Source organism: Diceros bicornis, chromosome 6, assembly GCF_020826845.1.
Source record: "Diceros bicornis minor isolate mBicDic1 chromosome 6, mDicBic1.mat.cur, whole genome shotgun sequence".
NCBI lineage: Eukaryota > Metazoa > Chordata > Mammalia > Perissodactyla > Rhinocerotidae > Diceros > Diceros bicornis.
The window spans coordinates 37951966-37979138 of record NC_080745.1 but is presented as its reverse complement, the minus strand read 5'-3'; the positions used below and the strand labels follow the sequence as shown (position 1 = coordinate 37979138).

The 27173-nt window shown below is 38.8% G+C and overlaps 1 protein-coding gene across 3 annotated transcripts; it reads left to right on the top strand.

Moving 5' to 3' along the window:
* Positions 1–2113: 2113 nt before the first annotated feature.
* Positions 2114–27173, top strand: SIRT1 (sirtuin 1). Of its 3 annotated transcripts, none has more exons than XM_058543353.1 (9): positions 2114–2612; positions 4214–4330; positions 5696–5937; positions 7752–7904; positions 16504–16651; positions 17432–17511; positions 19196–19382; positions 20922–21514; positions 25066–25300. In XM_058543353.1, exons 1-9 carry the CDS (start codon positions 2195–2197, stop codon positions 25204–25206), a joined length of 2079 nt encoding a protein of 692 aa, XP_058399336.1. In that variant the 5' UTR covers positions 2114–2194; the 3' UTR covers positions 25207–25300. The 3 variants fall into 3 exon arrangements, with proteins under 3 accessions (XP_058399336.1, XP_058399334.1, XP_058399337.1); XM_058543351.1 differs by having other exon boundaries at positions 2117–2612; positions 20922–21485; positions 25066–27173; XM_058543354.1 differs by lacking the exons at positions 2114–2612; positions 4214–4330; positions 5696–5937; positions 7752–7904 and adding an exon at positions 15864–15971 and having other exon boundaries at positions 20922–21485; positions 25066–27173.

Sequence of the window (27173 nt, the reverse complement as noted above, 5' to 3'; positions counted from 1 at the left end):
TATAAGATAGAGGAAGACTGGCACAGATGTTAGCTCAGGGTGAATCTTCCTCAAGCAAAAAAAAAAAAAAAAAAGTCTGGTACATGAATAGCTCGGTTTAGAATATACTAATGCTAAAAATATTTACAAGAAGGTCAAGGCCAGATTCATGGGAGACTTGAAAAACTGAATGTGAACTTGCAAGCCTTAAGGACTAAGAATGACTTGAATTTCAGGCAAGTTGTTCTCAACTCCTGGTAGGCCAGATATCTAGTTGAGAAGGTGTGTGTTTGTTTTGTTTTTTAATACAATTTCTGTCTCTCATTTATCCTACCTGCCACGTGTACCCCATCTCTGACCTATCAGTACACTAGCAATCATATTGATCACAATAAAGACTAGCAAATGTCTTTGATTCATGATATATATAAATGAATGAATGAATGAATAACAGGATGTCCATAAGCTTACAAAGGTCTTTCTCAAAAAAGCTAGGAATTTTGTTTCTATTTTGATGGGATACTGACTCTCAACATTTCATATATTACATCCCACCAACGTGGCTGAGAAAGAATTTATGAAATATTTTGTAGAACAAGATAGACAAAGTGGGGAGAGAACAGGTCCAAGTATATCAGCCAGGGAGGTATCTATGTAGTCAGGAATTGGAGAGAGTATAGGAAGGAAGGAAGCACAACAGGATTTGGTCACTGATTGGTTACAGAGCATCAGTCTGAAGAAACACTTCAAAGTTGATTCCAAGTCTTCTTGAAAGAAATAATCACTTTCAGAAATGAAAAGAAATGATCAGTTGTAAGGGGAGATTCTCAGTTTAATTTGAGGTACAAAGACTTTTGGATATAGATGGGACCTTAGAGATAGATTTCCAATATTCTACTTTTTTTTAAGAACGAAGAAACAACTTAAGTTGCTTGCCTAAATTCACACAAGTAATTGGTGCAGTATAGGCAAGACCCACGTTCAGCTTAAGGGATGATTTACTGTAAACTCGGAGAGGCGCTTTAAGTGGACAGAAATGCCGCACTCCAGAAGCAGATGCCCTACCAAGCACTGGCTCTAGATCTGCCATGTATTATATGAGTCCTTAGTTAAAGATAGATATGGAGTGACAGAGTCCTGCAATTTCAGGGTAAATGGAAAGTAGGGGCTTCGAATAGGGAAGTAACTAATATTTTTGAGCTACTATGTATCCCTCACTTTACATCTGGCTATCTCATTTAATTCTCATCACAACCCTAAAAAATAGGTATTACCATTTTAGAGATGAGAACACTGGGTTTAGAAAGGTTAACTAACTTGCTCAAGTTAGAAGGGAAAGATCTCAAATACTAACCCAAACCCAGAGGTGTATAGGGGCCAAGTCATGCTCATTCTGTACTCTTCTTATATTGCCCCACTTGACCCAATACACTCACTTTGTGAAGCCCAGAGAAGGGAATTCACACACATTTGGAGCCAAGCTGAGGCCAGAAAGCAGACAGGTTGATCCCCAACCCCCCAAGTCAAAGGTCTTTCCAGGGGGTACACATGTCTTTAAGGATTTGACAGCCTACATCACCCTACAACTGATGGAGAGAGGGGGAAAAAGCAATCGGCTTAGGAGAGAAGCAAAGAGAAAAAGGAGCCAAGAGGAGCTGTCAGAATGGTGTGAGGAGTGAGCTGTGTCCTTTCGCCTCTACTCACACCTGTTAACAAAACAGACCCACCATCCAGCCTCCGTCCGGGAGCTAAGCCTTGGCCAGCTTCATTCCTTCTCGCCTCTCAGGAACTAAGTTTTAACCCTTAGCTTAAATCTTGAAAAGACTAAAGCAAGCAAGGTGTGCACTTAAGGCAGAAGTGGAAACTCGCACTGTGAATCAAAGCTTGAGCCAGCCTGGCGGCAGCGATTTAACGACAGTTCGAAAGAGAAGTTGAGAAAGGGGTGAGTTTGGCAGCACCGAGCGCCTGCCGCCAAGGGGTGGGGCGGCACCGCCCAAGGTGCGTTTCCTCCGGGCCCACGCCGCCTTCGCCAGCCACGTGACCCGCCGTGTTGTGGTCCAGCCCGCGTGGGTGGCGGGAGCGGCGGGGGCGGGGAGGGCCGGGTCACGTGACGGGGTTTAAATCTCCCGCAGCCGGAGCCGCGGGGGCGCCAGTGCCGCGAGTCGAGCGGGAGCAGAGGAGGCGACGGAGGTGGGCCAGAGAGGCAGTTTGGAAGATGGCGGACGAGGCGGCGCTCGCCCTTCAGTCCGGCGGCTCCCCCTCGGCTGTGGCGGCCGAGAGGGAGGCCGCGTCGCCACCCGCCGGGGAGCCGCTCCGCAAGAGGCCGCGGAGAGACGGCCCCGGCCTCGGGCGGAGCCCGGGCGAGCCTGGTGGGGCGGCCCCCGAGCGTGAGGTGCCGGCGGCGGCCGGGAGCTGCCCGGCAGCGGCGGTGGCGGGCGGGGAGCGGGAGGCCCAGGCGGCGGCGGCGGCCAGAGGAGACAATGGGCCGGGCCTACAGGGCCTATCCCGGGAGCCGCCAGCGGCCGACGACTTCGACGACGACGACGACGACAACGAAGGCGACGACGAAGGCGACGACGAAGGCGAGGAGGAGGAAGAGGCGACGGCGGCGGCGGCGGCGATTGGGTACCGAGGTGCGCAGGGCGCGGGCGGCCGGGACTGCGCATCCCCTCCTCCCTCTCCCGGGGCCCCTCCTGGGGTGGGGTCGGTGGGGGGGGGGTTCCCTGGTGCGGGCTGGGGGCTCAGGGCTGGCTCTGTGGCGTGCCCCTCCCAACCACGGCCCTCCTGAGCTGCGCGCCTCCGGTGCTGCTGGCCCGGCTGCTGCTGGCTTGGCTGCGCGAGCGGCCCGCGGACTCGCTCCCTCCCTCTCCTCCCGCCTTCCCTCTGTCCGCCGCCCGCCCGGGCTTCGCGCTTTGCGCAGCCGCCGGACCGGGAAGCTCTTGCAGTTGGTTTTAAAATGTTTCTCTCTCCTCCTACTCTTATAACATATTGCTTTTGTTAGACATCTTTTGCTTCCCACCCCCCGCCCCCCCCCAGCACAATTAAATCTGCAACTTTTGCATCGACCTTTTGCAGTCGTCTTTGCAAACTGACACCTGTGCAATTGGTGACTTTTGACAATTGGTGACTGTGCAGTTGGTCTTTATTTTTGAGCTAGCTTAAATTTTAAACAGCAAAGCTATTTCTAAAGTCATAACCTGCAAAATTTGAAGAGTATAAAGACGTTACGTAAAGACATTACCCTTCTGTGGTGCAATTAATAGTGGGCATAGGAGTGATAGTACTTGTAGAGCACTTTATATGCATAGTATTTCTCCTCTAATCATGTTCTTATAATGGTTTTTAGATTAAGTATAATCTTTTTGTGTGTGTATATGTAACCTTGAAACACGAATTGACATTTTTTCTGGCATACGCAAGCGGTTGTTAGTTGTATATGTCATGTCATCTTTGAAGGTTTCTTATTTTCCATCTGAGGAGTTTCTGCCCTGTGTTTATCAGTATTTGTATCAAATCCAATCAGTGGACCATTTGACCATCTGTAAAGGTAACAACGTGTGCATTAGGAACTGGATTAGTAAAACGACTCCTGATTTCAAGAAACACACTTTAATAGGGGAAACGAATAATGCAAAGATATCATTGTATACTTAGTATTATGTAAGAGAAGTGCAAATTGCTGTACTTCATTTGAACGACTTTTTTGGTGAATTTTTGTGTGACAAGTTTCATGAACTCCATTCTTTGTGATCGATAAAGTCAATCTAACTAGGTTACTACTTTTTGTGTTTTGATTAGGTAGACCCAATTTATTTAAATTTTGACGAACTGAAACTTTTAGATTCTGGGAAGAAGCGCTAAAAATGAGGATATACTGCTCCTGTGAACGGTGAAAGCTAACCCAGTAGGCATTCTTTACACGGGCTGTATAAATGTTACGTGCTTTATTCAGGAGTGGGCGTGGTGGCTTAGTGGTTAAGTTCGCGCACTCCAGTTGTGCGGCCTGGGGTTCGCAGGTTTAGATCCCGGGCGCGGACCTATGCACGGCTCATCAAGTGGTGCTGTGGCGGCATGACATACACAAAATAGAAGCAAGATGCCTACCAATGTTAGCTCAGGGCCAATCTTCCTCACCAACAAAAACCAGAAAGAAAATCTTTGCATTGTAGATCTTCGTACATTTTAGATGTAGATTGTTTAAGCAACCTTGAGTTACTTTTGGTTTCTTTTGCAGATGATCTTCTGTTTGGTGATGAAATAATCACCAACGGTTTTCATTCTTGTGAAAGCGATGAGGATGATAGAGCCTCACATGCAAGCTCTAGTGACTGGACTCCAAGGCCGCGGATAGGTATGGTTTCACAGCTTTAGAGAATAAATGTTTTTTTCTTTGTATTTTTGTTTTATGCCAACTGAAAGTGTAATTCTCTGCCCCCTTATAACCTAGTGATGAGGTTCTTAAGTGCTTGCTGAGATTTAATGTCAGCTTATGTTTCTAGGGAAAGTCTAGTGCTTTGTTCTGTTTTTGTTTGTAGCAGCTCAGGCCCACGGAAGCTGGCATCTGGTATTTCTCAACCAGGTCTCTCTCACACCTCGAGCCCTTTTCACTCATACCTTCTGTGTGGAATGCTCTTCCTCCCATTAAGAGTATCTTGCTCCCTCACTTCATATCTCTTCTTTAATTTTTCTTAACACTTTTTTTTTTAAATTTTATTTATTTATTTTTCCCCCAAAGCCCCAGGGGATAGTTGTATGTTATAGCTGCACATCCTTCTAGTTGCTGTATGTGGGACCCGGCCTCAGCATGGCCAGAGAAACGGTGTGTCCGTGTGCGCCCAGGATCTGAACCCCGGCCGCCAGTAGCGGAGCCCGCGCACTTAACCGCTAAGCCCCAGGGCCGGCCCAACACTTAACTTTTTTTATTGTCTTGTTTCCTGTACTAGAGTATAAGCCCCATGGGGGCAGGATTTTTGACTGATTGGTACACTGTTTTGTCAGTGCCTAGAAAAGTGCCTGACACATAGTTTGTGCTCAGTAAATATTTATTAAGTATGTAGATGAAATGGGAAAGTATTTTGAAGTAGAAAACACTATCAGATTTTTATACCAAAGTTATAACATGATCATCTCAAAAGTAATCTTTTTCTTAATGAGCTCTCATTCTTTCAAAAATGCCTTGACTAAACCTAGGAAACTGATCTAAGAAATTTCAGGGTAAAAAATATCAGAGTGGTGTGTGTCATTTTGGAAGATTGGTTAAGATCAAACTGAAGATTATTACCAGAAAAATTTAAAAAGATATGTATATTTTTTTTTTTTTGGTCTTTAATGATAAATAGTATGGGCTTTTGGGACTGGTAAGATGTTTCCTATATTGATTTGTAGAATCCTTTTGTACATACCTCTGTTATTAATTATGGTGTATTTTTCTAGATTTTAACTGTAGAAATTTAATTCTAGTAGTTAGACTCTCAAAATACATACTTGGTATTTTATAGCTCAATGGACAGGCCCAACTGTTTATTTGATCTCCTCCCCAATTCATTGGTGTATAGCGTTAGCTCTGAAGATGTCGTGAGAATGAAATACCTTTATATTGCATTTTCTTACTTTTCAAAAAACCTTAAGGATTGCTAATTCATTACTTCAGAAAATAAATGAGATTTTTAATTACTTGGAAGTGGATTTGATCTAATTCTTTTCCTTCTTAATATAGGTCCATATACTTTTGTTCAGCAACATCTCATGATTGGCACAGATCCTCGAACGATTCTTAAAGATTTACTACCAGAGACAATTCCTCCACCTGAATTGGATGATATGACACTGTGGCAGATTGTTATTAATATCCTTTCAGAACCACCAAAAAGGAAAAAAAGAAAAGATATTAATACAATTGAAGATGCTGTGAAATTACTGCAAGAGTGCAAGAAAATAATAGTTCTAACCGGAGCTGGGGTATGTAAGATGTATAAAACACTAGTAAAAGGGGGAGGTGGCATATGTTTTTCTTATACCTTTTCCAGTTAAACATTTTTCTGGGGTAGAAGAATTTATCCTTACATGATAATGGGCATTTGTGTTTGGAAACTGCTAAAAAGTGAGTGCAGCAGCAGTTGCTAAATTGGTCCAGTTTTTTAAAAAACCTAACAACCGTAAAAAAGGTTTGCTTTTTATTTATTAGCACAGCAGGTAAGTGGAATTAAGGTAAGATTTTTACCTACATTATACCACAGTCCCTAAAGGAGATGCAGGGAATTCTGCTTGCATTCAAGTGTCAGGGTCTGATGCAGAAATTGGGTATTTGTTGGATCTTCATGGGAAAACCAGGAACCTAATTGGTATTCACAAGTAAAGAACTTAGTATTGGTAGATCCCTACTTCCCCTCCCTTTTAAATTAAGGTGATTGTGGTGGCTTGACATTTTTCATTTGCCCCACTTTAGGATTGCAGTTAACTAGCTACCTAAGGCTATTGCGTATTGTGTGTTAGTGACCAGGGCAGCTGCTGGAGTAGAATTCAGTTCTGCTTTCTGCCCTTTTGAGTTAAGGGATAGTATTATTTAATCTTAAATGCTCATCAAGAATAGTTGTGCTAAGGGCCGGCCCCGTGGCTTAGCAGTTAAGTGTGCACGCTCCGCTACTGGCGGCCCGGGTTCGGATCCCAGGTGTGCACTGACGCACCACTTCTCCGGCCATGCTGAGGTCGCTTCCCACATACAGCAACTAGAAGGATGTGCAGCTATGACATACAGCTATCTACTGGGGCTTTGGGGGAAAAATAAATAAATAAAATTATAAAAAAAAAAAAAAAGAAAAGAATAGTTGTGCTTTGCTCCCGGATGTGATTTAGACAAATTTGTTTTACTCTGAGGTCAAAGTGGAGTCAGCTCTGGTAAAATTGTGAAACAAAAAGATAACTTCTGAAATCACCATTTGAAATGTCGTGGTTTATTTGTAGAGAAAGCATAGTGTTTAAATCTAGTCTTAAAAATTAAGAACTGAAATACTTTACAACATAGTTTTTATTTTTATTTATTTATTTATTTTTGTGAGGAAGATCAGCCCTGTGCTAACATCAATGCTAATCCTCCTGTTTTTGCTGAGGAAGACCAGCTCTGCGCTAACAGCTATTGCCAGTCCTCCTTTTCTCCCCCAAAGCCCCAGTAGACAGTTGCACGTCATAGTTGCACATCCTTCTAGTTGCTGCATGTGGGACGAGGCCTCAGCATGACCCCAGAAGCGGTGCATTGGTGCGCGCCTGGGATCCGAACTCCGGGCCGCCAGTAGTGGAGCGCGCGCACTTAACCGCTAAGCCATGGGGCGGCCCCAACATAGTTTTTAAAGTAAATACAGAAATTTAGTATTCTTGAAGTACTAGAACCCTGACCAGATGAGAGATTTCTTTGGAAGTACTTGACTATGATAGAAATTCTTGCCTGCTTTATAGTTAAAATAACTTGAAATAGTTTATCATCTTCTCAAATTGCAGTTGCTTTAATTTGTTGGTTAAATGCTTAAAGGTTTAAAATTAGCCTGACTTAAACTTCTTTGCCCCCTTATGAATGGAATATGTGGTGGATTTAATTATACTGTTTTTGGGGTGTTTTATTTCTATTTGAAATTATAGTGGGGCAGTATATCTCTTCCCCAAAAGAAGTTTCAAACTAAAATATTTTTTAACTGTTCCCTGAAGGTATGATAAAAGAACTAGTAATTATAAAGGTAGAGGTAGAAGATTTAATTATATAAATTATGCCATGCATATTTCAGGTTTCTGTTTCTTGTGGAATACCTGACTTCAGGTCAAGAGACGGTATTTATGCTCGCCTTGCAGTAGACTTCCCAGACCTTCCAGATCCTCAAGCAATGTTTGATATTGAATATTTCAGAAAAGATCCAAGACCATTCTTCAAGTTTGCAAAGGTACTATGAACTCTTCTATTTGTCCCTTTGGCCTCTGCTCATGAAAAAATATTTTGTTCACATTCAGACTTCTAAAGCTTACTACTAGAAAATTGGGTACTAGTACTGTCGTGGAGTAAGACCACTGAAATAAAGTCATATCAGTCAGAATTCCCTTCTTCCTGAAAGGGACTGTCATTTACTCTTCTTCATTTTAGGACTGATCTTATTTTCAAAGAAGAGGCTATTTCACTTTTTTGCAATTTGCACTTCAGTAATGGCTTTTACATTTGTCCAGGCCTTTTTAGAGGTTAGAAGACCATATAAAAGTAACATCATTGTTTTGATTTTTACTATTTTTTATGGGTCATAAAGATTATAACATCTGCTTTGGTATGTATTACAGTAGCCAGGTTTTAACACATGAGGACGTGCCTGAAAAATTTGTAATTAGGGAGTGGAGAAGATTCTTAGGTTGCATTTTAGTTAAGGTTGCTCTTTTCTGGTCTAGAGTCTCTAGAGCTGCGCTGTCTAGTTCAGGAGCCACTAGCCACATGGGGCTGTTGAGTACTTAAATGTAATGAGATATATAATGTAAGTGTGGAAGACACACCAGAATTTGGAAACCTAGTATAGGAAAAATAGAAATATTATTAATTTTATTTATTATATATTAACAAATATTGATTATATGTGAAAATAATACTTTTGATAACAGGTTATAAATTATGAAAATTTCATGCTTTTAATGTGGTTGCTAGAAAATTTAAAATTACATACATGGCTCACATATTTCTTTTGGGCAGCTCTGCTCTAGAGTATAGTTTGATACTATATTATACCATTCCCAAGAGATTTTACTCAGAAAACTTTTATTTTTTTTCCTAGAGTTTATTCTTGTGGAAAGAAATTGTTATTACTAAACTTCAGTATATTTGAAAAGGTCTTTTTGTATTAGTGACTATTTTTTAGTGAATCTAGAAATTAGATGAACCTGAATTTTAATTAAAGGGTAACCTCAGCTACTTTCAAATCATGTGGTCTATTTATGTAACTATACGAAAAGCTCTGCAAATTCACAATAAATGGTGTTAGTTTAAACTGTCTGACTATCTTTAAAGAAATACTTTGTTTCATCCAACTGTGGTTATAAATAGGAATTAGAGTAAAATGGGGAAATTATATTAAAATTTCTTGGATATGATTTAATTGCTAAAACTGAAAACTAAATTGGAAAAATTTTCAGGCTACTAAGAGAATTTTTAATCTTTCCAAAAATCAATCTGAAACATAAAAATTTTGAACACTTCATGTATCAGCAGTAATGATGGTTATTTAAGCTTTAGAACAGACATCTGGTTCAAACTGAATTGAATAAAGAGTATAAAGTTAGTTTCTTTTTATTTTTCTTAATTACAAGATTATGAATTAGTGAAGATTTACTGTTTTAACATAGTGCTGCTCATGGTACTACTGCATGATTTTGAAGACGGGTGATACGTTATAGGGTTCTTGAATTGGACCTAGGACACTGGCATTCTAATAGCTCTAGTTAGCAGAAATGAACACTTTTAGAAGGCCAGCAGGTAACTAGAAATTATTATTTTAATCTTATATCTGATTATAAAAACTTGATTCATTAGTGCATTTATATAATGCTCACAAGATTTTTGCTGTAAATTCTGTGTTCTGAGAGGAAGCCAAATTATGTTGCCCAAACCAACTTGTCAGCATTTTTTCCTATTAAGTATATATTAAATTGCCTGGTAAAGGAGTAACCTGACGCTTGGAAAAAGTGTGGTAACTGAGAATAGGAATAGCAAGGTTGAGAAAGACTGTAACCTTAGTTATCTAATGAACAAACTGGGTATTCATTTTTAGCTTAGACCAGCTTTGACATGTAAAAATCTGTAGAAGCAATTCAGAATTACTCTGATAAACTATAAGAACTTTTAAAAATGCACTTAATAGAAATCTAGACAGTGCATAAGGGAAAATATGTGAATTACAGTAAAAATGGTACACTGTTAATGAGTTACTGTTCTTAACCACTGTGTACAGATTTTATACCACCTGGGAGAAGAAAAGGTTGGAGGGGTAGCATTTTCCACTTCTCTAAAAGTTTTAAGAATTTATGCATGTTTTTACTGTTAGTTAATAAAGTGAAAAAAAATAAAGTCAATCATTTATAAGGTGTAGCCTTTTCTAATCTTGTTTATATAAATTTAATTTTGCTTAATTACTTTTCTGAGTTTTCATTTAAGTTATGGTAAGAGCTAAATAAATTAACCTTTATAACTGCTAGTCGTATAGAATTGTTGTACTTTAATTCTCACATTAGGAACTGTCTAAAAGAAAGCTTCTAGTTGCTGAAGTTGCATTTAAAATTAATAGTAATAGGTAGGAGAGGCTGAGTTAATTTGGATGTAAAAATGAATACTGAGGGGCCGGCCCGGTGGCGCAAGCGGTTAAGTGTGCGCCCTGTACTGCGGCGGCCCGGGGTTCGCAAGTTTGGATCCCGGGTGTGCACCGATGCACCGCTTGGCAAGCCATGCTGTGGCGGCGTCCCATATAAAGTAGAAGAAGATGGGAACGGATGTTAGCCCAGGGCCAGTGTTTTAGTGTTTTTGTGTAAAAGAATTCAAAGTGGTATTTACAGGCACACTGTAATACCCTGGTTCTCAAACAGGGAGCAATTTTGCAGGGGATGTTTGGTAACGTCTGGAGACATTTTTGAGAGTCAAGACTGGGGGTAGGGGTGCTAATGGCATTTAGTGGGAGGAGGCCAGGGATGCTGCTAAATATCCTACAACGCTTAGGAGAGCTCCTCAAAGCAAAGAATTAGCCACCCCAAAATGTCAGTAGTTTGAGAAGCTGCTCTAATTGGCCAGGAACCTCTTTAACATACCTCTCCATTACTTGGAATTTCCAGTCTAAATGAAATCTAAGTTTCTTCTCAATAATTATTTACAAGCAGTGGCTTGATACATGTGTAGAAATTCTTTCCTTCCAAAATGTCTAAATTTCACCAATAATATTTCCTGTTTTCATGGCTTCATATTAAATTGATTTTCTCTCATAACCAGCAAAAAAGTCATAAACTATCTTGATGAACTTTCTGCCTAGTATAGCAACTGGTAGGAAATTTTAGGTTATGAGTATCTTATTCACGTAATATTTTAGGAATCTAGTAAAATATAATATACCCTCCCCATCCTCCATTTTTGGATACTATCCTTCATTCTTTGTCCTCACTAATTTCTCCTTAAGCTTTTCCCTCAGTGTTCATTTTTTTTTTTTTTTTTGTGAGATCAGCCCTGTGCTAACATCTGCCCATCCTCCTCTTTTTTTGCTGAGGAAGAGTGGACCTGAGCTAACATTCGTGCTGATCTTCCTCCACTTTATGTGGGATGCCGCCACAGCATGGCCTGACAAGCGGTGCATCGGTGCGCACCAGGGATCCGAACCCAGGCTGCTAGCAGCGGAGCGCGCACACTTAACTACTACGCCACAGGGCCGGCCCCTACATGATTTTTAAGAAAAGGCTGCATAGTACTGTTTTATAGTCATACCAACTATATTTAATCAGTTTCCTATTAATGGCTATCTAGAGTTGTTTTTAAGGCAGTCAAAACTATCAGATTAATATAAAAAATTAGCATCTTTCATTATCATATTAGTGTTCTGTGTGGATGACTGCTTTTTACTACTGGCCATGGTATATCTTTGGATCACCTGTTTGTTCTTAACTATTCTTTTCCATTGGGATCCTTTTCTTACTTATTTGTGGGAACATGATGTTGAAGAGTGTTTTTATGTTAGAAGATGATTGGAATTCCAGCCTCCAGTAATCCCATGAAGAAGTGCAAAATGAAGTGTACTTACTAGACTAGTCTTGATTAGTCTTACTAGACTAGTTTGCGGTACCTAATGAAATGGTGCTTGCCTAAAAGAAAAATAAGAAACTTGAGGTTGAGGGATCAAAAATTGAAAAGGCAGTATTGCATAGTGGTTAAGAGCTGCACTTTGGTATCAAAACTGGGTTTGAATGATAGCTCTGCTACTTACTGGCTTTTGTGACTTTTGGCAAGTTACTTCTGTGCTTTGGTTTCTTCATCTGCAAAATGAGGATATATATGTCTACAGTAGGGCCAGCAAATCTTTTCTGTATATGGCCAGGAAGTAAATATGACCTTTGTGGACCACATAGTAGCTCTGACCTGTATTCTTTGTTTTTCTCTACACCCCTTTAAAATGTAAGAACCAGCCCTCAGCCTAGTCTACAGCATTATATTAAAAGTGCTCCTGTTTTGCCTGGTACGTACTAAAAGTTCATTAAGTGATAACTAATAGCTTGATTAATTGAAATTCTCTTGTGTTAGGTTAGTACATGGGTTGGCTAACTACGGCCTTAGTCCAAATGTGGCCCACTGCCTGGTTTTTTGTGTGTGTGTGTGAGAGGAAGATCAGCCCTGAGCTAACATCCATGCTAATCCTCCTCTTTTTGCTGAGGAGGACCGGCCCTGAGCTAACATCTATTGCCAATCCTCCTCCTTTTTATTCCCCAAAGCCCCAGTAGATAGCTGTATGTCATAGTTGCACATCCTTCTAGTTGCTGTATGTGGGACGCGGCCTCAGTGTGGCCGGAGAAGCAGTGCATCGGTGCGCGCCCGGGATCCGAACCCGGGCCGCCAGTAGCAGAGCGTGCGCACTTAACTGCTAAGCCACGGGGCCAGCCCCCCACTGCCTGTTTTTGTATAGCATATGAGCTAAGAATTTTTAAATGGATGGGGAAAATGAACAGTATTTCACGGCATATGAATGTTGTATGAAATTCTGTCAGTGACCATAAATAAAGTTTTATTGGGACACAGCCTTGCTCAGTCATTTGCATATTGTCTATGGCTGCTTTTGCACTACAATGGAAGATTTGAGTGGTTGCGACAGAGACTATATAGAGAGAGACTGTATGACCCACAAAGCCTTAAATATTTACTATATGGTGTCCTGTGTGGGAAAAGTTTGCTGAACTTTGAGTTCCTCAGGGAACCAGACTTAGAACAGTTGAATTTCTTTGTCAGGTGACTAACTGTAATTTGTAAGTATTGATTAGGTAAGATATTGAATAGTCTATTCAAGTGTAGTTTTTTGGAATGAATGAAACCAGACAAGGGATTATGAGGATTTTCCTTACCAGGATGGATCAGTTTTATTTCTCTCTTTGGCAGCATGGAGAATTTACGTTCTTGTTTCCTACCAACTCTTCTTATTGCCTCCCTCTGTGCTGAGGGAGGAAGGAGGTAGATAATAGCAAATAGTGGCATCTCGAACTTTGATGAGCCCTTTTAGTTTTGAGGGGTTGCAGTTAACACTCCTGCCTTTGAGTGGGGTCTCATTCATATTGCTGGAAATTTTGGGAAGAAATCAAGCAGAGAGCATCTCTGGAGGAAAGCCATCATTTCTGCGTGAAAACTCACTCTGGCAGATAATTCTAAGGTTTAGTTTTGACCACATTGGTTGCCTATGGCCAATTACTGAATTGTTTGCATGTTTCTGCACACAGCTGTGTGGAAGCAACATCTTTTTTTTTTTTTTTTTGGTGAGGAAGATTTGCTCTGAGTTAACATCCATTGCCAATATTCCTCTTTTTTTTTTGCTTGAGGAAGACTCGCCCTGAGCTAATAACACCTGTGCCAGTCTTGCTCTGTTTTGTATGTGGGTCATCGCCACAGCATGGCTTGATTATTGGTGTACGTCCAAGCCAGGGATCCGAAACTGTGAACTCGGGCTGCTGAAGCGGAGTGTGCTGGACTTAACCATTACACCATGGGGCCGGCTCTGAACGTGTTTTGTTTTGTTTTTGTTTTTTGAGGAAGGTTGGCCCTGAGCTAACATCTGTTGCCAGTCTTCCTCCTTTTTTCTTTTTTTTCTCCCTGAAGCCCCAGTAGATAATTGTATGTCACAGTTGTACATCCTTCTGGTTGCTCTCTCTGGGACGCTGCCTCAGCATGGCTTGATGAGCGGTGCACAGGTCCACGCCCAGGATCCGAACCGGCAAACCTAGGCCACCGAAGCGGAGCGTGTGAACCCAACCACTACGCCACCAGGCTGGCCCTCTCACGACGTGTCTTTTTAATAGCGTTTTTGAGCCTTTGGTCCCAGCTCTCTTTCCACTCAAATTTATAAGGATCCCTATGGAAGTAACAGAATGGCCCAGACTACACAATTGGTTCCGGGCCCACGTGATTGGTTCCTGAATAGGATTTAGAATGTTCAGATTTGGGATGGCCTGTCTTGCTTAGAACAGGGTAGCATGTTGCAGGAAGAATTAATCCATACTTTATCTGAAAGCTGTATCTGCAGCCATTTGGTTTTTAGCAAACTTTTCATGTTAAGAGCCTGCCTTATGAGTAGTTTCTGTTAAAACAGTCCTTCCAGAGTAATTCCTTTTCATTTTTTCAGATTATATCCCTTAGTTTGAACACAGTGTTTAAATCCAATGATTTAGACATGGTCCACTGCATATTTGAAAGAAAACAGACCAAGTTAAGATTCAAATCACTTAGGTTCTATCACATGAAAGGTTTATAAAATAAAACAAAAAAAACTTCACAAATTATCCCCACTATAGGAATGGATTCGTAACTTTAAGGTTTAAACTACGCTGAACTATTATGGGTTGGACGTGAAGGGAAACATGAAGGGAGTGCAGAGCCAAATCTAGTATCCCACACCTTTGTGCTTCGTACCCTCCCCTTTAAAAAGGAGGGCGGTGGTGGTGATAAGGCACACACAAGTTCATTCCAAGACGGTGGAGTTTTGGTACTCTTGCTCCCCGACACTGCTTTGGAGGTAGTCATTTGTTCTTGTTCTGCGCTTGGTATGCTGTTACCACTTCCCTTACTTCTTGAGATCCTATTTTATCTGTTGCCTAGCATATTCTGATACTTGTTAAAATATTCTAACAGCTGTTTCCAGAGGGAGCTTTAATAAGATTCTGTGATTAATCCTCTAAAGGTAAATGTAAATGTACTAGAACAAAGCATCCTGGAGAGAAAGCAGTGGTTAATATAGCACAACCCAATGGTCCAAAACAATGTGGGTTTCAGTTTTCTATAAACATTAGTTTTAATAAGCTCTTCACTTGTTACTTCTTTCTATATGCATTGTCTGTTTCTTAAATTGCAAAGTTGTCCATGAAATTCATGATATTTGAATGAGGCAAAATTTTTGGATTTTTATGTAATACAGATTTTCAGCAGCATATGGACATGTATGTGATAGCTGTTATAATGAGATTTGCTTATTATTTTTACCTAAAAGGTATCCCTGTAGTTTTTTTAAATTTGAAATATTAAATAGGTTAAAAGTCATCTAATCTTTTTTTCCTTTTAATTTTTTTTGCGGTAACATTGTATAATCTCATTAAACTTTTTTGTATAATGTCAGAAGTGAAAGTTCCCACTCGCTGCTGTTTATAGCTTGTTTGTATCCTTCCTGACTTTGTTATATGAACATACCTATATACATGTGCATATAATTTCCATTTTTGCTTAATAACAAAACAACAAAAAAACTATACACACTGGTGACTAAGTGGCTTTTTTCACGTATGTCATGCACCATCTTCCAGGTCAGTGCATCTAGACCTCCCTCATTCATTTTAATGGCCGCATACTCCACTATTATGGATGTACCATATTTCTACAACCAGTCTCCTATTGATGGACATGCAGTTGTGTCTAGTTTTTTGCTAGCATTGTAATAGGTTAGAGGCTGTAATGAATGGTAAGGAAGTGTTGGTAGCACTACTTTAAACAAAAAAGTAAAGAAGAAACTTCCTTTGCCATGGTCACTTAAATGAAATTTAATAGAAACACTGTCAGAAGTTGAGAGGACCAAAATTGATACTTTTTCTCTGATCTTTTTGCCATGTGTATATCTGAATTCTTTGTTTTTAAAGAAGAAACAGCATTGAAGCATTATTTGGGGGGAAAAACACACACACAAAATCCAGCAACTCAGCATTCATGAGCAACTCATTACTATACCAGTATGTGCCTGTGCAGTGGAAAGAAAACAATTTTGGTAAGGAATTAAAACTTTAGCTTTAAACTTCCAACAGGTTAATATTTGTAATAAATGATGAATCAAAAAATTTTAATATTTTTATGTTGACAGTGCCTTTTTTTAGTTTTAGAAAAGAAGTCACCATACCTTTGATATCTTTCATTTCAGTTTAAACTTTCCCCCTTCTTCTTTTAAAAAAAAAACAAACCTGAATTTACAGCCAATAAAAATTAGATCTATCCTAAGGCGTGTATTTCTTCTGACTTATATTAAAATATCTGTTAACATTTATTAGAGATGTTTATGGGTCGACTTTATCCTTTTCTTCAAGGGGCCAACTTCACTAATTGCTGAATTTTATACATATTATAGCAACAGTCCTTTTGTAGGTGTGCGTGGCATCCATCTAGATGCTTTGAGATGTTCATGTATTGTTTTTTAGATTATTTATACATGGGGGATTATCAGTAGTTTTTTTTGTTAAACCTAAACATATGACATCTGTTATACTTATTTCTTTAATCTTTTTTCTGCCTTTTGCATTATATAGGAAATATATCCTGGACAATTCCAACCATCTCTCTGTCACAAATTCATAGCCTTGTCAGATAAGGAAGGAAAACTACTTCGCAACTATACTCAGAACATAGATACACTGGAACAGGTTGCAGGCATCCAAAGGATAATTCAATGTCATGGTTAGTAAACTTCAGAATTGCTTTCTGTTACTTGGTTAGTTAGTTTTATAGGGAAAATTAGGATTAGAAAGTAGGCTGCCATCCAGGAATGGAGATTAAGCATCCAGGAACGGAGATCAAGCCCTATTATTTAATCATGTTACCTGATCAATTATAGATAAATTCAGAAAAAAATGAAACCAGCTTGGCCTTGACACTTGTTTGTACAAAACATCAGATATTAATGTGCTTTTGGATTTCAAAAGATGTAGCAGTTGCATTCCACTAAATTATTTTAAATAACCTTTTTGATTACAAAAGTAATATTAGCCAGGTATGAAAAAACATGACATCTTTAGTTTTTGAACGAAAGAAACTAGATAGTTCAGATGTACAGATTTCACAAATTTAGAAGACTTTCAATCTAAAGTATGAACAGACCATTTTCTTATGTATCTAAACTGTTTTTAAAACAATTGTTAAGCTAAGGTAATACAATTGTAAATTTCCAATTCTGCACTGTTTTATCCCAGGAGGAGTTGGTTTATTTTATTGAAAAGAGTAGCTTTATGAGGCATCATTATATCAATGTCTCAGTAATTGAGGATTGGATTCTCTCCTTATTTATTATCTATATAATTATTTTAATTATTCATCACCCAAATTCTTCCATGGAATCTCTTAAAATTTTGGAATTCACTAAATTTTCTGGTGTGAAACTTTGTTTTATAACCTTTGTGGTATTTTAAGAAATGAAAACATTCCTTTAATAAAGCCTATGTGTATGTTGGTTGTTTTTAGGTTCCTTTGCAACAGCGTCTTGCCTGATTTGTAAATACAAAGTTGACTGTGAAGCTGTACGAGGAGATATTTTTAATCAGGTAATTTATCACTCATATTTTAGGAATTGTGCATGTCTCTGATCTGTTTCTTCTGTTGCCTCCAAATCCTTTTTTTTTTGAAAGTATTTAAATCCTTTTTTTTTTGAAAGTATTTATGTGGTACAGAAAGATCCAGGAAGAGAGTGTTAACCATTGGGAATTCTGGTGAAATTACATAAGAAGCTTTCAATACTTTAAGTTGAAAACATTGCTCCATAATGTCTCTAAGATGATGAAATTGGCTCCTTAATATCTAAGCCTTAAATAAAAACCCAGATCATAAAGTGAGGTGTTGCTATATTTAGTTTTTCTCCTTACTTTCCCTTTTTAGTGCCTTTCAGATTTGGAATCTTAAATTAGTTGTGGTAATCCTTTAAAACATTTAAAAAATTATTGTAAAAGGTATTTCATGTATGCCCACTATCAAATTATATACAGGAAAATATGGCAGAGAATAAAAACCTTCCAGAAATAAATTCTATGTGCTTAGCTGCATGTATAATTAATCATATACAGTCATGCACCACGTAATGACATTTCAGTCAACCACAGACCGCATACATGATTGTGGTCCCGTGTTAGTACCATATGGCCTAGGTGTCTAGTAGGCTATGCTGTCTAAGTTTGTGTAAGTACACTTTATGATGTTCACATGATGGTGAAATCACCTAACAATGAATTTTTCAGAACATATTCCTGTCATTAAGTGACGTATGACTGTATAGTTATGAGAGGAGGACAGCATATTAAAATGGAATCATTATCTTACAAAATTTTTTAGAGAATTAGGTCTTGTGTGTGCATACATACATATACATGCTGGTTTTTCCTTTTTTTTTTTTTTTTTTTTTGTGAGGAGATCAGCCCTGAGCTAACATCCGCCAATCCTCCTCCTTTTTTTGCTGAGGAAGACGGCCCTGGGCTAACATCGGTGCCTATCTTCCTCCACTTTATATGGGACGCCGCCACAGCATGGCTTACCAAGCAGTGCGTCGGTGCGCGCCCGGGATCCGAACCAGCGAACCCCGGGCCGCCGCAGCGGAGCGCGCGCACTTAACCGCTTGCGCCACCGGGCCGGCCCCGCTGGTTTTTCCTTTTAATATACAGTGGACTCTTGAATATCAAATGTAGGTCTATAGATATTATAATAGCAACATTGTATTTCTTTTTATGTTAATAAACTAACCAGTTATTGACAGTTGACACTGACATTTAGGTTGTATCCAGTTTTCCCTGGTATTTATCCACAGCTTTTCTTTCTTTTTTTCTTTTTTTTTTTGTGTGGACCATCAGCCCTGAGCCAACATCTGTGCTAATCCTCCTCTTTTTTTGCTGAGGAAGACCAGCTCCGAGCTGACATCTATTGCCAATCCTCCTCCCCTTTTTTCCCCAAAGCCCCAGTAGATAGTTGTAGGTCATAGTTGCACATTCTTCTAGCTGCTGTATGTGGGACACGGCCTCAGCATGGCCGGAGAAGCGGTGCGTCTGTGCGTGCCCGGGGTCCGAACCCGGGCCACCAGCAGCGGAGCGTGCACACTTAACCGCTAAGCCGCGGGGCTGGCCCCACAGCTTTTCTGTTTTGATAATTTTGAAATGCCTTCTTAGGAGGTGCGGAAATGTTGAGTATTTCTAACTTGGGCTTTCCCTTCTCTTCCCCACCTCAACCAAAATCTGGAACATGCAGGTGGTTCCTCGATGTCCTAGGTGCCCAGCTGATGAACCACTTGCTATCATGAAACCAGAGATTGTATTTTTTGGTGAAAATTTACCAGAACAGTTTCATAGAGCCATGAAGTATGACAAAGATGAAGTTGATCTCCTCATTGTTATTGGGTCTTCCCTGAAAGTAAGACCGGTAGCACTAATTCCAAGTAAGTTGGTGATGATCTTTAATGAACATTTGTATATATATTGCCCCAAGTTGTGGGTCTGTACAATAGACCCCAGTGATCTTGTTCTGTTTCTGGTTAAAAAGTGGTGAAGAGCCAAACTTTATTTTTTAGGTGACATTCTTATGCATGAAGATTGGTTAATCTGACATTTTGGTGGAGGGAGAGGACTGTCAAAACAGAAGTAATGTTAGATTCTAATGTATATGAAAAATTAAGACAAGGGAAACAGTTCAACTTAAACTTTTCAACAGAACGTGTTTTCAATGTGGCAGGAGTTAGCTTCAACTACTTTACATACACCTAGGAAATAGTCCTTAATCTATGTATTTTTAGTCTTTATTAGATTATACTTGTTGATCTTTCAAATTTAATTGATTTCAAGTCCAGTGAGTTCAAAAGTATAGCTTGATGGAAGTGTAAAGTACTCATGTATGACAGAATGTGGGAGTTCAAAATAATTGGTTTTTGTAAGAAGAACAGTCATGCCTTGTCATAATTATTATATGTGGATCTGCTTTACCCATAAGGGTATTTGTGTGTATCACAATGCTCAAATACAATTTAAGTCCCTATTACTCTCAGGAATATTTCTTTAACACGTGCTTTCATACTACCTTTTTCCTCCCTCTAGTGAGGAAACAAGGGAGAGGGAAGATAGACCGGGGGGGATTCAGTAGCATCAAGTGTGCCCTAAAAAGTGAGGGAAGGAGTAGAGGAGAGAATATCAAACCCTTAACCAGGGAATGACATTAGACCCCCTACAGCAGCAATCCAATAGGCAGCCAGAGGAAACAGTTGGAAGAAACAAGGAGTTAAACGCTCCTACCCTACATATGGTGGCTTTAGCAGTTTAACTCAGTCTTCCTAAATAGCTGTGAAATTCTATTAAGTAGAATATAGGACAATTTGTAATTAAATAAAACATGAAAACTTAATGTATAAGCTCCTTTATTTTTTTGAGTTATTTTTTCTCTTTAAAGGTAAGGCAGAGAAATTCTTAAAAGTTTTTTGTGAGTTAGTAGAATAGCTTGTTGGGGATAGGCAGAGGTAATTTTTAAAAAATGTAGACAGGTATATATAATAGTGGAGAATAGTCTCGTATGAATTTTCACACTCTTCATCAGGAGCTATTTCAGTAGAATAACTCACTGTGTCAAGAACTCTTCTGTGCATCTGACACATGAATTCATTTAATCTGCACTGCAACTTTGTGGACAAGCACTGCTATTATCCCCAATATACAGACAAGGAAGTTGAGGTACAGAGTAGGAAATTCTGGGAAGATTGCTCAGAGGTAACCAGGTAACAGGAGCAGAACCTGAAATTTTATAAAAGATGATTAACTGCTAATTTTTTTACTCGATAGCTTGATGAAATGTAATGGTTTGGTTAAGCACTAGTGGTGGGTTTCTTTTTTCGTATTAGGAGCGTTAGACCTTTGCATAGTGTATTGGTTGTGGCTTTATTAACTTAACTCCCTTTCCTTTTTCTAACTCTTATTTTTCACCCTCTTTTTAGGTTCCATACCCCATGAAGTGCCTCAGATATTAATTAATAGGGAACCTTTGCCTCATCTGCATTTTGATGTAGAGCTTCTTGGAGACTGTGATGTCATAATTAATGAATTGTGTCATAGATTAGGTGGTGAATATGCCAAACTTTGCTGCAACCCTATAAAGCTTTCAGAAATTACTGAAAAACCTCCACGAACACAAAGAGAGTTGGCTCATTTGTCAGAGTTGCCACCCACACCTCTTAATATTTCAGAAGACTCAAGTTCACCAGAAAGAACTTCACCACCAGATTCTTCAGTGATTGTCACACTTTTAGACCAAGCAACAAAGAGTAATGTTGATGATCCAGATGTGTCCAAATCAAAAGATTGTGTAGAAGAAAAACCACAGGAAGTACAGACATCTACTAGGAGCATTGAAAATGTTACTGAACAGTTGGAAAGTCCGGATTTGAAGAATGTTGGCTCCGATACTGGGGAGAAAAATGAAAGAAGTTTAGTTGCTGAAACAGTGAGAAAGTGCTGGCCAGCTAGACTGGCAAAGGAGCAGATTAGTAAACGGCTTGATGGTAAGAAAGGCTGTGGAGCCATTTTGAAGGTATAATTATTGTAACAAAATATTTGCAAGAAATGAGCCATTTTGGCAGGGTAGCTTTATGCAGCTAAATGTAACAGTTGATTGTGTTTAGAGAAACTGTAAAGTTGAGAATGTAAGCTAGAGAAAGATAAACAGTGGTATCTTACATGGGGAAGAAATAGGGTATTTAATTTATAATTAAAGTGTGCCCTGTACCTTGTGTTTCTCTAGGGAATAAGCATTAAATTGAGAAGAAAACTGGGAAGTACTGAGAGCTCTGCCATTGCCTGGTGAGAGCTTTAGCTGGTAGAAATGATGCCTGAGATTTGGGTGCTTATTGTGGGTTAGCTGCTTTACATACATTCTATTTTAATCTCATGAGATAGGAACTATTATTACTTCTGTGCTACAGGTGGGGAAACTGAGTACAATAGAGGTTAAGTATCCCATGCAAGGTAACTCCTAGGACGTGCAAGAGCCAGATGGGATTCCAGGTCTATCCTCAGAGCCTGTCCTCTTAACCACTATGCTTTGTTGTCTCAGATCTAGAAAACATCTCTCTGATTCCTCTCCACTGAATATTAGGAATAGCATCTACCCTGTTTTGACACATGGGAAGTCTTTACCAATTAGTATTAAATTAATATAGATGAAATCACTTTTTTGGAAATCAGCATTTAAGTCCAAGTAGTATATACAGTGAAAAATTCTAATTTAATCAAAGTAAAAAACATGTGCTCTTGGGGCCGGCCCAGTGGCATAGTGGTTAAGTTTGCACGCTCTGCTTCCACTGCCCAGGGTTTGCAGGTTCGAATCCCGGGCGGGGACCTATGCACCAGCTCATCAAGCCATGCTGTGATAGCGTCCCATATAAAGTTGAGGAATATGGGCATGGATGTTAGCCCAGGGCCAATCTTCCCCAGTAAAAAAGAGGAGGATTGGCAACAGATGTTAGCTCAGGGCTAATCCTCCTCACACACAAAAAAGCGCTCTTTAACGTAGATGTAACAGTCTTGTATGACTTAAACATTAAGTCCCACTCCATTTACTATACATGGTGAAAATTGACAAATTTTAGACAAATGTATTAAGTGTTCTAATCATTTGCTGTAAATGAATCTTAGTTCAGTTGACTAAGCCTTTACGCCTTTTCCATACTACAGTTTAGCAAGTTCTGGAGATACAACAATTGATCTACTGATGTTTGCGTATAATTATAAAAATAGGTGATTAAAAAAATAGGTGACATTAAAAAAAGGTAGATGCTACTTAGAGGGGTTTAGGTTATAGAAGGCTTTCCAAAAAACCTAACTCCTGACTTTGGGTCTTAAACAATAAGTAGCGAGTTACAAGTAGGGGAAGTTTTTCCCAGGGAAAATGAGAGAAGGTGTATTAGAATGCTTATGTTTGCAAATGTGGCAAGAGTCAGAAGTAGAAAAATTGCTGTTGATTTAGTCAGGTAATATAAGTCTCTACTATGTACAAAGTCTCCTTATGCACTGGAAGACTTTGCACTGGGGATTTTCTTTGCACTGGAGATTTTCTCTGAATATCTTTTGACAGATGGATCAAACACACAGAACTCTTTGCCCCAGGAAACAAAAATTAAACCTGGAGCAGTCTCTTTGGTATTATACTTCGGTTTTACTCGACCAATTTAGTCCTTAAAGGTAAAGGCTTTGGAATTAGACCTGAGTTGTCTCAGATCTACCTTGAGCAAAGTCATTTAATCTCTCAGTTTCTTAACCAAACCTGTAAAATGGGAATAAAATAGCACACATTTCATAGTATTGTGAGAATTTATAAAGATAACCAATATAAAGAGTATAAAATTGTAGCTGTTAAAACCAAATAACCAGACTTGACTCATTTTAGTTTGCCACTATTTCTGTTATGAGGTCAAGCTGAAAAGAAAGTGAGAACATATATGAGGTAAACTTTATATCTGTCTCTATGGTTGCCAAGAAAAGGGCAAAAACTGACAGGTACAGGGTACTTGGGCTGAGAAATAGATTTTTCAGTTCTTCAGGGGGGCCAGAGTAGAATGAAGCATTTTTAGAAGCATAGGCCAAAACTCTACAAAGAAAAGTACAGAACAGCCACATGTTGGGACCCCTTAAAAGACTGAGTGGGTGTGATTCAAGGGAGATGGCCGTATCAGAAGTACTGTGATGGGGTTTTCTGTTAGCAGCTAGAATACAAGTACTTGATGCCCTTTCTCTGATCATGAAAATTAATACTAGTGGCTTAGAAAACTGAAGAATACTATGTATTCCCTTCAAACAGAAGGAAATAAGTGATTTTCACACTCTAATTTGTGATGTAATAGTGGATTGTGAAATCAGTTTTGTGGATCAGAATGGTCACATCTATTAGGTTGTTTCAGAGAACTGGGTCATGATAGTGAATAATAAAGTTAGAAAGCTATTTTGAAGAGAAACTTAGGTATGTTTGGTAGATGGCATGTCACGCCAGGTAACTATGTAGTCGTTGGGCTTTTGTGAATTGGTCTGGGATATAGTGCAGTAACTGTAACGTTATGTGTGAAAACGCAGACTTAAGTTAGAAGCTACTTGTTTTTGTGAATTTTAGGGTAGAAAACATTTCATCATTAATGTTTAGGGTTCCCACCCATTCTCTTAAAAATCACAATGTAAACAAGAGGCTAAACCAAATTTGACCAAGCTGAGACTTTTAAAAACTTTATTAGTATTCATAGACTCAAACTGATGCTTTTAAGAGAAGAACATCTCAGAGGAGGTGCTCTTGACCTGGGGTCCAAAGCTGAGGGGAGAGAGCGGGATCTCTCCTTATTATCATAGGTCAAATCTTATACTGTGAATGCAAATTAGGGAGGGGGTTGGGGAAGAAAGGTTTAAGTCCAGTGCTAGATCAGTGCTTCTCGCACTTTAATGTGTATAGGACTCTTGTAAAAATACTGATTCAGTAGGTGGCTGGTGGGGCCCGAGAATCTAAATTTATAACAAACTCTCAGGTGATGCTAGCATCTACAGACTACACTTTGAATAGGTGGTGAAGCCGTTATTGACAAACTAGTTTAATTTTAGGTTTATAATAGGCAGGCAAAGTTAAATGAAAATATTTAATGAAGATGCTTTGAAAGCATAATATGTGCTTCAGAGAAGGTATATTCAATGAATATGAATTGGGTTATCTAACACAGGCTGAGCTGGATACTTCATCTCATCAAATCTGTTCAAAGGAGTTGGTTAAGTAACCTTTATTGCACATGGTTTTCTACATTTTTTCATACTAATATGTATGAAAATATTTAGGGTTGTTGTGAAAATATTTCATTTTCCAGATAAGGAAATTGAGGCACAGAGAGAACCACCCAAATTTACAAAGCTGGTGAGTGGCAGAACTAAAATTTGCACCCACCACTTAGTTGAGAGCTTGTTTTTTAAAAACACTATAGAAATAGCCTCTAGTAATGATACTTAGGTAAAAGGCAGAGCTGGAACCTATGTTTATTCTAGACTGCCCAGTCAGACCAAGTTAGTCTTAAAAAACTGGAAATAACTTCTTTCTCATTTATTACTTTATTTCAGGTAATCAGTATCTGTTTTTACCACCAAATCGTTATATTTTCCATGGTGCTGAGGTATATTCAGACTCTGAAGAAGACATCTTATCCTCTAGCTCTTGTGGCAGTAATAGTGATAGTGGAACGTGCCAGAGTCCAAGTTTAGAAGAACCCATGGAGGATGAAAGTGAGATTGAAGAATTTTACAATGGTTTGGAAGATGATGCTGATGTTAATGAGAGAGCTGGAGGAACTGGATTTGGAGCTGATGGAAGTGATCAAGAGGCAGTTAATGAAGCTATATCCGTGAAACAGGAAGCAACGGACATTAACTATTCATCAAACAAATCATAATGTAATAATTGTCCAGGTACAGGAATTGTTCCACCAGCATTAGGAACTTTTAGCATGTCAAAATGAATGTTTACTTGTGAACTCAACAGAGCAAGGAAACCAGAAAGGTGTAATATTTATAGACTGGTAAAATAGATTGTTTTTTCATGTGTAATTTTTAACTTCCTTATTTCTGTACTTGTACACTCAACACTAACTCTTTTTTTTAAAAGAAAGGTACTAAGTATCTTAAATCAGCTGTTGGTCAAGACTTTCTTTTAAAGGTTCATTTGTATGATACATCCATATGTATATATAATTTTGTTTTTGCCTAGTGAAGTTTCAACATTTTAAAGTTTTCAAAAAGCCATTGGAATGTTAAATTAATGTAAAGGGAACAGCTTATCTAGACCAAAGAATGGTATTTTCACACTTTTCTTTGTAACATTGAATGGTTTGAAATCCTCAAATCTCTGTTCTGCTAAACTTTTGATTCTTTATTAGCACAATTACCTATTTTTAAACACTGGCATTTTCCAAAACTTGTGGCAGCTAACTAACTTTTTAAAAAATTTCATGACATGCAATGTGAGTAGAAGGAAGTCAGCAATATGTGGGAGAGCACTCAGTTGTCTTTGCTTTTTAAAGTAAGACGTGGTGCTAAGGGTATCAGGAACATTGTATTGTTCAAATGAAGATGGCTTTTGTACTTCCTGTGGACATGTAGTAATGTCTATATTGGCTCATAAAAGTAACCTGAAAAACAAATAAATGCTTTGGAAATGTTTCAGTTGCTTTAGAAACAATAGTGCCTGTCTGGGTCCCCTTAATCTTGAGAATATTTGCCATTGTTGTTTAAATACCTATCAATCAATCACTGTGGTAGAGCTTGCATTGATCCTTTTCCACAAGTATTAAACTGCCAAGGTGTGAATATGCAAAGCCTTTATGAATCTATAATAATGGTACTTCAACTGGGGAGAGAGTAATGTTTTGGACTGCTGCTTTTCTCTTCCATTAATGAGAGCAACAGGTCTCTGATTACAGTTCCAAAGTAATAAGATGTCAATTATAACTCAGCCAGTAAGTACATGTCTCCTGTTGGGAGGATTTGATGTAATAAACACCAAACTGCTAGCCTAGTATTACAGAGATGAACATGATGTAGCTTGTAATAGAATAGTTAATGAATGAAACTAGTTTCTGTAACGTGTCTTTATTTAAAAGCTTAGCCTGCCTTAAAACTAGAGATCAACTTTCTCAGCTGCAGGAGCTTCTAGCCTTTCAAAGAAGTTCGTATAAAATTGCACAGTAAGCATTTCTTTTCCACACCTTTTCCCAACATTACTCCCAAATTATAAAGTATTCCTATGTTGTTTTAGTATTTACTACAATAAAAAAAGTTTGACATATAGCTGTTCTTTAAGGATAAAATACCCAGCTAAGACCATTACTGCCAGAGAAAAAAATTTTACTGAATGGCCATTTCTCTACCTAAAAGATGTCTCAATCTGAATTTATTTGGCTACACTAAAGAATGCAGTATATTTAGTTCACCATTTGCATGATGTGTGTTTGTGCTATAGATGATATTTTAAATTGAAAAATTTGTTTTAAATTATTTTTACAGTGAAGACTGTTTTCAGCTCTTTTTATATTGTACATAGTCTTTTATGTAATCTTACTGGCATATGTTTTGTAGACTGTTAATGACTGGATATCTTCCTCCAACTTTTGAAATACAAAACCAGTGTTTTATACTTGTACACTGTTTTCAAGTCTATTAAAATTGTCATTTGA

What these genes read in the sequence shown, in the direction of transcription:
- SIRT1 (XM_058543351.1), top strand. Translation starts at nt 2,195, where the DNA reads ATGGCGGACGAGGCGGCGCTCGCCCTTCAGTCCGGCGGCTCCCCCTCG. An exon ending in GACTCCAAGGCCGCGGATAG is followed by an intron (nt 4,331 to 5,695) that starts GTATGGTTTCAC and finishes TTCTTAATATAG; the next exon opens with GTCCATATACTTTTGTTCAG. An exon ending in ACCGGTAGCACTAATTCCAA is followed by an intron (nt 19,383 to 20,921) that starts GTAAGTTGGTGA and finishes CCCTCTTTTTAG; the next exon opens with GTTCCATACCCCATGAAGTG.